Source organism: Podarcis pityusensis, assembly GCF_964106645.2.
Source record: "Podarcis pityusensis genome assembly, chromosome: 1".
In the NCBI taxonomy this organism is placed as follows: domain Eukaryota; kingdom Metazoa; phylum Chordata; class Lepidosauria; order Squamata; family Lacertidae; genus Podarcis; species Podarcis pityusensis.
Window position 1 is genome coordinate 110,678,160 of NC_138028.1, and position 10,885 is coordinate 110,689,044.

Here is a 10,885-nt window from a genome sequence, read left to right on the forward strand (position 1 = left end):
TTTTACATTTACGTTGCCCTTGGTGTCCTTTAAGGGACGCGGGTGGCGCTGTGGGTTAAACCACAGAGCCTAGGACTTGCCGATCAGAAGGTCAGCGGTTCAAATCCCCGCGACGGGGTGAGCTCCCGTTGCTCAGTCCCTGCTCCTGCCAACCTAGCAGTTCAAAAGCACCTCAAAGTGCAAGTAGATAAATAGGTACCGCTCCAGCGGGAGGGTAAACGGCGTTTCCGTGCGCTGCTCTGGTTTGCCAGAAGTGGCTTAGTCATGCTGGCCACGTGACCCAGAAGCTGTACGCCGGCTCCCTCGGCCAATAAAGCAAGATGAGCGCCGCAACACCAGAGTCAGTCATGACTGGACCTAATGGTCAGGGGTCCCTTTACCTTTGGTGTCCTTTATGGAGCAACCAATTTTGAGATTCTTCCTTTCCAATGTCCCCCTGCTGTGGATTTATTTCCGCAAGATGCAATATAATGGACTGGGCATTTTAAAATTAATGTAAATCATTTATTTTCCATATCACCCCTTTGACCATATATCTGAGGCAGCTTTCCTGAATATAGCTCCTGGCTTTTACTGCCAATTTCTAGCTTGGCAAGGTTCTGCACTATAGAGTTCCTCCTTCAGACCCTTAGTTAATCCATGGTCTCTTTCCTAAAGGTGGATCGTATGTCTTTCCCATGTGGTTGCACTAAAGAAGGATGTAGCAATACGGCAGGTAGAATTGAATTTAACCCCATCCGCGTTCGGACTCACTTTTTGCACACTATAATGAAACTTGAATTGGAGAAGAGCAGAGAGCAGCAAGTCTCTGCGCTGAACGGTTGCCACGGCGAGATAAGCGCTCACAGCAGCTCTATGGGCCCCACAGCCCACCCGCTAGAATATTCCGTCCCGGATAACTTTGAGATTGAAGCAGAATCTCGGGCTGGCGTGATGCACTTGCAGTCGGCCGATGACTTGGACTGCCCAGGAGAGGAGGAGGAGGAAGAGGAGGAGGAAGACGCTAGCAGCTTTTGTAGCGGGGTTACAGATTCCAGCACCCAGAGTTTAGCACCCAGTGAAACAGATGAAGATGAGGAAGAGGAAGAAGATGACGATGAGGATGACGACGAGGAAAAGGTGGATGACTTTGTGGAAGGCTTGGGTGCTCATGGCGACATGGTGCAAGCTCTTCCTTCGGTCCTCTGCTACTCCGACAGCACCGCCATGCACGAGACTCACTCCAAGGCTTCCTCCTACTATGGCAACTCCTCAGCGCTTTATTACCAAATAGAGAACCACAGCCCTGGCACTCCTAGCCAGATGCGTGAGGCTTACTCTGAAAGGGATACAGTTAAGAATGGTAATCTTTCTCTGGTGCCTTATAATCCAGCTTCAGAACAGTTTGTGGACTACACACGGCAATCAGAGGAAAGTTATAGCGGCTCGCTTTATCCTCCTTCAAACCCGTCCGTCATAGTTTGCTGCTCGTCTTCGGAGAGCGACGGCACTGTTCCGTGTAGTAGCCTATACGCTGAGCATAGGCCAAGACACTCCCAAGTGGACTTTCCCTCATACTTGAAAAGTCCTTCTCAAGATGGATTTGTTTCTGCTTTGAATGGCGGCACTCACCTCCCAGAGCATCCCGCTGAGAATTCGCTCAGCCTCTCAGAAAAGAGCAGACTGCATGAAGAGTGTATCAAATCGCCTGTCATGGAAACGGTACCTGTTTAAATTATTTTAGGACAGAATCCCTATATTTAACTGCACTCTGTTTTAATTCCCTGGAACCAATCTCTCCCCCCTCTTAGCAATAGAGGTAAGGGGACAAGACTGTGGTTAGTGTTTTGAATATTTCTTCTGGTTTAGGCTATTGCACAAGGGCAGTTCATGTAAAAAGTTAAAATTTAAAAGCGTGGGGGGGGGGGAAAATCAAATGGTCTTTTGATAGAAAATACCTAGATTAAATAATAATAATAAATAGTCGCCTACCTGTTAAACAACGTGAAGCTGGCCTATCGAGACTCAAAGCTTCCCTTTGTATTATCAGACCAGTACAAGACAATGAAAATTTTACTTTGGAAACGTCATGTTTAGAGTACAAAATTGTCACACATATTTGAAGAGATGGTGACTTTTTAAATGTAGATGTGATTACTGTACAAAAAAACCGCCCCTGAATTGTTTGGTAATGTATATTTTATTTATTGTAGCTTAGTACTCATGTCTTGATAAAAAATGAACAGCATGTTCTTTGGAGCTGAACATTTGAGCAGCACAGCACAGCCACTTCAAATTTCATAAGGAAAATTATATAAATATTTTGTGACCACGTCTGAAGCTGACATTGAATTATGTTATTTGAAGTGCCCTAGCCTCCAGTCATACTTGTAAGCTGGGGGCAGTCCAGGAAGTACCACTGCTAGGCATGATTCGCTCGTTTCAGCAACACGGGTGGGGCGTTCCTGCCCCATCTCTATAAAATGAATGAAGGGCGTGCACAAGCTCCACCTTCTGAACTGCACTCATAGGCATCTATAATTGCTAGGAAGGTGAAATATAGGACAATCCTCTGGTTTTTGGTTTTAACTGGCACCAACATCCCTTGAAAATAAAGGAAGCTGGGCACAAGTCACCAAAAGTTAGTTGTGACTGGTTCATGCGTTTATTTTCTTTTGGGCATTTCATTTGTTGCTCAGTTTTCTACCCAAAAGCTACGTAAGGAAATGAACACTATTAAATACATGCAGAATCTAGCTGCTCTTCACATCTTCCTGCGCTCCACTTCCCAGAGGCACAGGTTTGTTTTTTTGCCATTGGACCCATGATGTAACATATATTATCATAGTAGTACAACCACTGCTTCTTTAGTAGTATGTACCATAGGGACGGGACCTCCAGTGACACCCCACCCCCCACCCAAAAATAAACCCCCAGAGAGACTTTAATTTCTTACATTTTTTAGGTTTACAGGTTGGAGCACATGGTTCTCCCCTTACCCATTTTATTCTCTCAGTAATCCTGGAAGGTATTTTAAAGACAGGCACCTAGTTGATTTTGTGACTGAGTTGGGAGTTGCCCACTCTAACCACTACACAACACCACCCTTGCTCTCCATTAGCCCCATGCACACAGACTCCCCATTACCTACAGTGGCCACATGAACATGTCAGATTGTCACTGTTTTGGGGTGGGATTCAATCACACACCAGGGTGCACAGTCGTAATTGTTGACAGGTTTCATGCAACAACCCGCCCTCCAAACATCAGCCCTTTTTGCAGTAAGGAAAGTGTGGGATAACACTGTTATCTAACCTCTGCACAAGCGTATCAGAATGAATGTTCATTTAAAAAGCCAATGCTTTCTAATCTCCCCGCAAACAAATCAGGATGAATGCTCAAATTAACAGGCCATCTGGATTGCTATGGTTAATAGAAAACTAGCCTGATGAACCAGTGAAATCAACGGGACCTCATCTTCAATTCTTTCAGTAGAATTTAGTTGCAACTACCTTTCGGTGCATTGTGTATCTCATGTTCACTTTCAGGATGAAAACTCTGGCTCTTTGTTGCCCTGCAAATATACAGCTAACTAATGCACTTTAGGGCCTCCCCTTACTTGTGGAGGCTATGGAAAGTCTTCAAGGTATGCTAGATGGTAGGTTTTTTAATTTTTTTATTTTATTTTACTTTTAAGTCATATAGGCAAAAATTAGGGGGGGGGGAATGATCCAGGTTTTCTCTAGCCAATTTCTGGATATATGAGTAAGTCACTGGTAAGAGGAGTCTTTGTGTTGAGAAAGCAACTGCATTGTAAATAGAAGACAGACAGGGTTCTAGGGGCATTGAGCCATTCACTCCAATGTGACTTAAGATTTCACCTATGGTACTGTAGCAATATTTTAAAGGCCTGATCCAAAAGGAGGTTGAAATCAACAGGAATATGTCCGCAGTTGCTGGTGTTCAGTTAAAGGACTCAAGCTTTTGCACTCCTCTTTGTTTTCTGCTATTTATGCTCAAGCCAAGGCTACTGTGGACTCTGCCTTCTCCATTTACATCTGTGGAGGAAGCGGGTGTGTGTATGCAAAGAAATGGGAGTCTGGAGACGTGAACTCCTCTGAAGTGAACTGGGGATCCTTGCAGGCAGCAGAGCACTGTGTGCACACCACAGAAATCCCTAATCAGGTGGCTGCTAATAGAAAAGATTGTTTTTAAGATTTCTTATTCAATAGTGAGAACAATGCCTATGAGTGTAACCTAGGACTACAAAAGTCCAACATCTGTCTTTCCCACTTAACAGCCAAGTCAAGAGTTTTACCATATCCACAGATAATATAAAACTCTACTTTTTGGAAAAGGGCAATTTAATAAGGCTATCCACACATAATCCTTTCATCTGCAGGGGCAATTTTAAATTTAAAGCCTTGAGCACCGCCTATCTAAAAAATACATCACTTCCTGTTGCGTTTGGATAATTCAGTTCTTTTAAAAAGGGACTTGAGGAAGCACCTTTGTGCGCCGGGTGAACACAAACCCTTACTGGACAAACACTGTGATAAAAAGAATCAGCTGAACTTACTGCTACAGTATTTTACATTTAAGTAACATTTAAAATTAATATCCATATCCAGTTTCGATCAAGATTATACCTATCATGTAGAAATACCCTGTGCAGCCATGCACACATTTTGCTCCCTGCTGTAGACTTAAGGGTACTGTCTTAAATCAGCCTTTCTAAATTGGCTGTAAATGTTTGCCTTTAAGCACTTGCTCCTGGGGCGGGTGACATGGCCCTTCTGTCAATCAGCTCATGCTCCAAGGGGGCAAACGCCATAGTTGTATGAAGCATCAAGCTTCTTTAATAGTTTTATTCACTATTTTACCAGCCTGCATAATTCAAGCAGCCGGATCAACGTCTGCCACGCAGCAAGGCCCAGAGTCACTTGGATGTTAGCAAGGAGTCAAACTTCCTTCCCATGTGAAGCTCTCTCACATTCTACAGCACCACAGATTGGTTCGAATCTCTACCCACCCCCAAAAATCCAATTTCTTTTTGCCATATGGAGCACAATGCATGGGAGATGGTGGAATGAACTCCCGTGGCTCACACAAGTGCTGTACGTCCTGTATTGTTAGCCCTTGGTTTGATATCTGTGAGCCTTACGTGCCAAATGGCTTGTTGTGACTAAATGACAAATAACAGTGAATGTGTTTTGTACAAGTTTTGCATGTTCTGCTTTAGTTTTCGTGATGGCTCTCTAGGCCATACAGATAATGAAGATGATCTTGCTGAGTTTACATGCATTGATGCACATTAATTTTAGGTACCAGTCAGCAAGTTGGAACACAGCATTCCCCATTGGAAACAGACATTGTCATACCTATTTCTATCTAATAACAAATCACCCCGCACATTAATTTTAGCAGGCCAGAAGGAAAACAACTGGGAGCACTTTCCTGGCCAATTATGTCTCACTTGCATGTTGTGTTATTGATCTTTAAAGATGGGCAGAGCAGATTGATTTGGCTCCAGGATTTTTATTTTTATTTTTTTTATACAGCCAGGAGTGTTCTTTCCTGAAGTCTTCCAGTCTGCCTGCCGTTCTCAGTTACAGTAATCCAGTGCGTCCCAAAGTCACCAAAAGGTTTTATTTTTTTTTACCCCAGACACCAGATAGAGCACATGGAGAAATAGCCTCTAATGAAATGATTGCAAGGATACAATCATGCCATAGAATACAAGCCTTTTCTACATCAAGCCCCATGCACAGATGGATGAAACGTGAGATGGAACAACCATGCTGGATCCCATTTTTCTTCACGTAGCATCCTTCTGGGAATGGGACCCAGTGTGAAAGGGACAGGATGCTCTTACTGGATCAAGATGACTCAGTTTACATTATAAGGGAATGCTCTTAAAATGTTCAGGAAATTCCCAATGTGCTGGATAAATTTATTTTTGTCCTCAATTATTTCCCTTTCTCCCCCTCCCCATTAATTTCCACAGGAAAATAGAACCATGTTTAAAACATGACTACAAGGATGTGGGATAATATGGAACACAACACACAAGTTTGCAACTAACCTAAACTGAATTAATCTTGTTCGACACAAGTAGATGAATCCTAGTGGGAATGGGAGATGCACAAATCCTATGGCACAGTCAAGTGCTTTCTGTTCATATAGATGCATATCCTGATCAAAATAGATAATGCAACTCTCGAAGATTATGTTTATACATATCCCTATTTGCTAGAGAATGTAATACCAAGGAGGAGGGAGTAAGGTGCCAAATATTACATTAGCAAGCAGGAGGGCTTCCCTGCAAGACCGAAAGCTTAGTTTCATTGTAAGGAATATACGTAGTTCCGAAATAGATATGCTGCAGCTCTTAGGATCACCTGCCAACACCTGAGCAACACTGTGTCCCCTGCTGCTAGTGTAAAGGACTAGCATGCCTCAACCTGTTAAGTCTTTTAGGAATAAGCATAGGCTCCAGCCCCAACTCTTGTAAGTTGCTATGGAAGACAATACCATCAGTAATAACTGAAAAAGGAGGGAGGGGATATGGAAAGGGGAACAGAACCAATGTGGTCTACTTATCCACCTGCAAAGGACCATGCCTCATCTACGGCAGTGCAAGCTATTCCTTGAGCTGTCTGTTAAGAAAACCGTAGGGTTGGAGTGGCAGTCCATCAAAATTCCATTTAGGAAATTTTATTTGCGATGCATGGTGAAAATAGCCTTTCCTCACTGCCCCCCAAAACCTTAACTATGTAGATTTAATGGGGTGTTTTCACTTTTTTCCTCTGAGGGTAGGTACCTAGGTGACCTGAAACTCATTTGTTTACAGCCAAAAGAAATATTAATATAGGAGCATGAATTTAAAGCTTTTACTATTTCATACCTATTGATTCAGATGGCTACCATATTCACCTCATCCATGCAAAGTAATTCATTCATTCAGTAATTCTTCATTCAGTGGACTAAGTTACAGGTGTTTCGTTTGGAAAAAGACTTGGGGTGGAGTTGGTAAAAATAACACATGCAAAGTACCTTAGGTACTAGAAATTTGATAAGACATAAATAGTAAAGAAAAATCCCTTCCTCTCCCAACAGCCTGGAACTAACCATAATGAAACTGAACTGCTCTTGCTTTCTTTCATTTACCTACTTTGCTATTAAGGTTTTCAAAAAGGAAAGCATTGTGTGGACAGGTGTGACCCAGCACTTTATTAGAGAGATGCAGCTTATACTGATTCACACTGTGTATACCTTATGTAAGAAAACTCACCCAATGAGGAATCTCTTTGCTTTGGACAATTATTAGCTCTGTATGACTTACCCTATCTACTGCCCCTTCTTTTTTCTTTCTCAATTGCCAATGATATATGGAAAGAAAAACACAAAGTTCATCTGTAACTCTGATCTGGAATGTTCTCAAGAATTAAAGTAAATAGTGTATACAGCCATGGGTCCAATGGTATTTCCAATTCAGGAAAAACAAAAAATCAGAACTCGTGCTTTAAGATGTAGAAGTAGATTCTCATAGCTGCTTGAAAATTGTAAATAACCGTAATGCTGCTTTAACTTAACACATTTGAGGGTAGATACACATGATTATCTTTTTATGAGGGTGGTTTTTAATCACCATGGATGGGTCTCTCAACTTAGCCATTGTAGACAGAAGCTACACACCACCACCCAAAGGCTCTCTCTGGTGGTTAGTGTTATGCAAGGTAGCTTTGGCTCAGCTACTGTGGGCCCCTGCTCTGACCAGGTCACTTGCTCCCAGTTTTCTGTTCCTCAGGCATTCTTCCAAGACGTTTATGGCAAGAGAATAGAATGTTAATGTAAAACTCAAAACCCATAATTGGCATTATTCCCTCCATGTGTTGATTTAATTTTGCTTTATAAGTTGCAACTTCACAAATACCAAAAGGGTAATGTAGGCAACAAAAACATTTGACAAAACTTAACCTGGACCTTATGCTGTAATCTTTTATTTTAACTGTATCTTGTATTTATATTTTCAGTATTTATGATGAATGACATGTAATTTGATGTATTTATTGTGGCTTATTTCTGCAATGTATATATTACAAAATAAGCATTTATAAGTCTTAAAATTAGGTTATTTTTTTTCTTAGTGGCACTCGTATTATGCTGTATTTTTACTATATATTGTACAATATATATTTATTGTCTATTTGTTTGCAACAAAGTAAATCAGGTTTCTACGTTACATCTATTACTGCCTCTTTTGTACTGGGGAAGGGGTATCTTAATCGTTTAAAGTTTAATACTGTTTTTATTTCTTTTCATGGTACAGAAGATAAAATTTTGAGAAAACAATTATTACAACAGTAAACAACAAATAACTTGTCCTGATAAAATTACAAACTATTCATGCGTTCATTCTTCTCTGCCTGGGAGTTACTACTTTGGAAATCTGCAAAACTAATGAGGTCTTACCCAGATGCACCCATTCAAAAGGCCACATAGCACTTTTATCCTGAGTGGTACAAACCCAGCATTAGGGGTAGGCCAACCTGTCTTGTATAGTCTACCATCTTGGTTTTCCTAGAATCCCTATGGCCTACTGATACATTTTAAAATTTCCAAAGCAAGAGTATATTATTCAAGATCTCTTAACTGTAGAGCTTAACTTATCCATGACAGGGAACTCTGAAAACAAGCAAAGTGTCTTTCCTGGATCAGATCAAGTCCAAAATACTTTATTTTTTGCTCCATAAGACACACTTTTTTCCTCCTAAAAAGTAAGGGGAAATGTCTGTGCGTCTTATGGAGTGAATGCCTATGGACGGCGGCGGGATCCCACTGCAGTCGCGAGCGGAGGATCCATGGCTCCCCTTCCTTCCCGGTTTGCTTACACCCGTGTAAGCGGCTCCTGTCCAGCTTTGCTGCTTTAAAGCGAGCCGCGGAGGAGGGAGGGAGGGACAGGCTCTCCTTCCCTCCCTCCTCCCGGGCTCAGCTCGCTTTAAAGCAGCAAAGCGGGAGAGGAGCCACTTACACGAGAGGAGGCTTCTGGGGTTCCCGTGTCGGGTCTGTCCAGGAGTGTGCTGCCTCCCTGCTCGTCGCTCCTTGAGCGCGCACGCTAAAGAAACATACAGCTCCTGTCCCTCTCACTCTCACTCTGATATACCAGTAGCTTATTAAATAGTTTAGTACAACATTTGATTCAGAATATTTCCCCCCGTTTTCCTCCTCTAAAAACTAGGTGTGTCTTATGGTGCGAAAAATACTGTAGTTCAAATTCTTTTGCAAGAGTCCTAGCAATCAGCAGCCACTGGTGGGCCACAATGAATTGACTAATTTAACCTTTGTTGTGTTCCACAGGACATTGGGGAAGGGCTTTGAGGCGCTAAGCATGAAAAACATCATTCCTCCCAGCCCTGCAATTCCTACTTTTTTTCTTTCAGAAGTAAACTGTTTTTTTTTATCATGGGACTTTCAATATGACTTCTGTCCCAGTAAAAGTTGCGTTCCCACTGGTAACCCAGTCAACTACACTTTGCTGCTCCCCACCTCTTCATTCCAGTTTCCTCCACATCACTCTCTTATGCACCTTCTGCTAGTCTTCCAAAAGCAGAATCAGCAACAGGAGAAGCCTGCAGTTTAAACAGTGGTGGTGGAAAAACAGTACCTTTCTTAAGAGCAGTTTAGCTCTTAAGGTCACAGAGGTGTTGGCAAGGTCTAAGAGGAGAGCCCTATTTTCAAGGGACTGAGAGGAGCTGTAATTTAAAAGATATGGAGATGCAAAGGACTAGGATTTGGGAGTGGGGATAGGGCTGAGAGAGAACTGGGGCAGGTTTTTTCTATTTATCACCACCCGCCCTTGGTGAGGCTTGTTTGACAATGAGAAATCTAGCCTTTAGAGTTATCAGCCCAGTCATGTGAAATACCCTGCTAACAAGAGATTCAGCAGGCGCCTTCTGTGCCAACTTTTAAACAGCTGCTAAAAGCTTCTCTGTTCTGCCAGGCAATTAAGTGCACATCCCCACAATGGCCTAGTGATGTTTGTTTTTAAGTTCTTTTTTATTTTAAACTGGGCTTTAACTTTTTATGACTTGTTTGGTTTTAGGTTTTTATCTTGTTGTAAACCACCGTGATACAGCGATATATGAATATTTAAACAAACACATGTTCAAAGCAGCCAATCACTTCTTTCATGGTTAAAACTCTGTGCATCAGAAACACCACCACCCTTGTCAGTGGAATTTGGTTCATGTGGGTTTACACAAAGGATTAGGAAGCTGTTTTTCTAGGTGCTATTGGAAATAATTTTGCAACAGCATCCTCTGCTGGTTAGTTTATTGAACAAGCATTTAATAAATAAGAACTTCAAAAGGTTTGTTGGTTTGCTTGTTTTAAAAAGGAGCATTTATTATTATTATTATTATTATTATTATTATTATTATTAAATGCATATACCGCCCTATACCTGCAGTTCTCAAGGCGGTTCACAGGATAAAATTAGACTATAAAACTACAAAGTACATAATCAGTAGTCTAGATAAATCTGATATTTAATATTATCCTGTTAAATACACTCTGCAGACACGGGGAATGGATCTCCAACATTAACATGTTCCTTTCAGGAGCTATACCTTTCACTGATTCCCTTTGGCTATTTTATAGCTACAGTCTCAAAGAATTTGAAAACAGAAATAACTAAAATAAAAGATAACACAGGATTGATAGAACTGTAATAATAGAATGCTGCATTTTACAAAATATATTATCTGAACGAGATTACACGTCTGGTGTACCTTACCCGGATTGATGCAAGAGAAAGAAATCAACATCTGCTGCCAAGCTGCTATTTATTTTGCTGTGAATGATGATCGATGGAGCTCTGTGGCTTCCTTTGGAGAAGATATAC

At 41.6% G+C, this 10,885-nt stretch overlaps 1 protein-coding gene across 2 annotated transcripts in view; it reads left to right on the forward strand.

Moving 5' to 3' along the window:
* The window catches only part of CSRNP3 (cysteine and serine rich nuclear protein 3), a 98,112-nt gene extending 89,771 nt beyond the window's left edge, over positions 1–8,341 (forward strand). Inside the window, exons 3-4 of one of the 2 annotated variants that reach the window (XM_080971227.1) lie at positions 658–1,701; positions 8,312–8,341. In XM_080971227.1, coding sequence (XP_080827353.1) covers positions 658–1,701; positions 8,312–8,326 — 1,059 coding nt within the window. In that variant the 3' untranslated portion in view covers positions 8,327–8,341. Of the gene's footprint in view, positions 1–657; positions 6,354–8,311 lie in introns of those variants that run through there. The other variant, XM_080971228.1, reaches the window with a different exon arrangement.
* Positions 8,342–10,885: the final 2,544 nt, after the last annotated feature.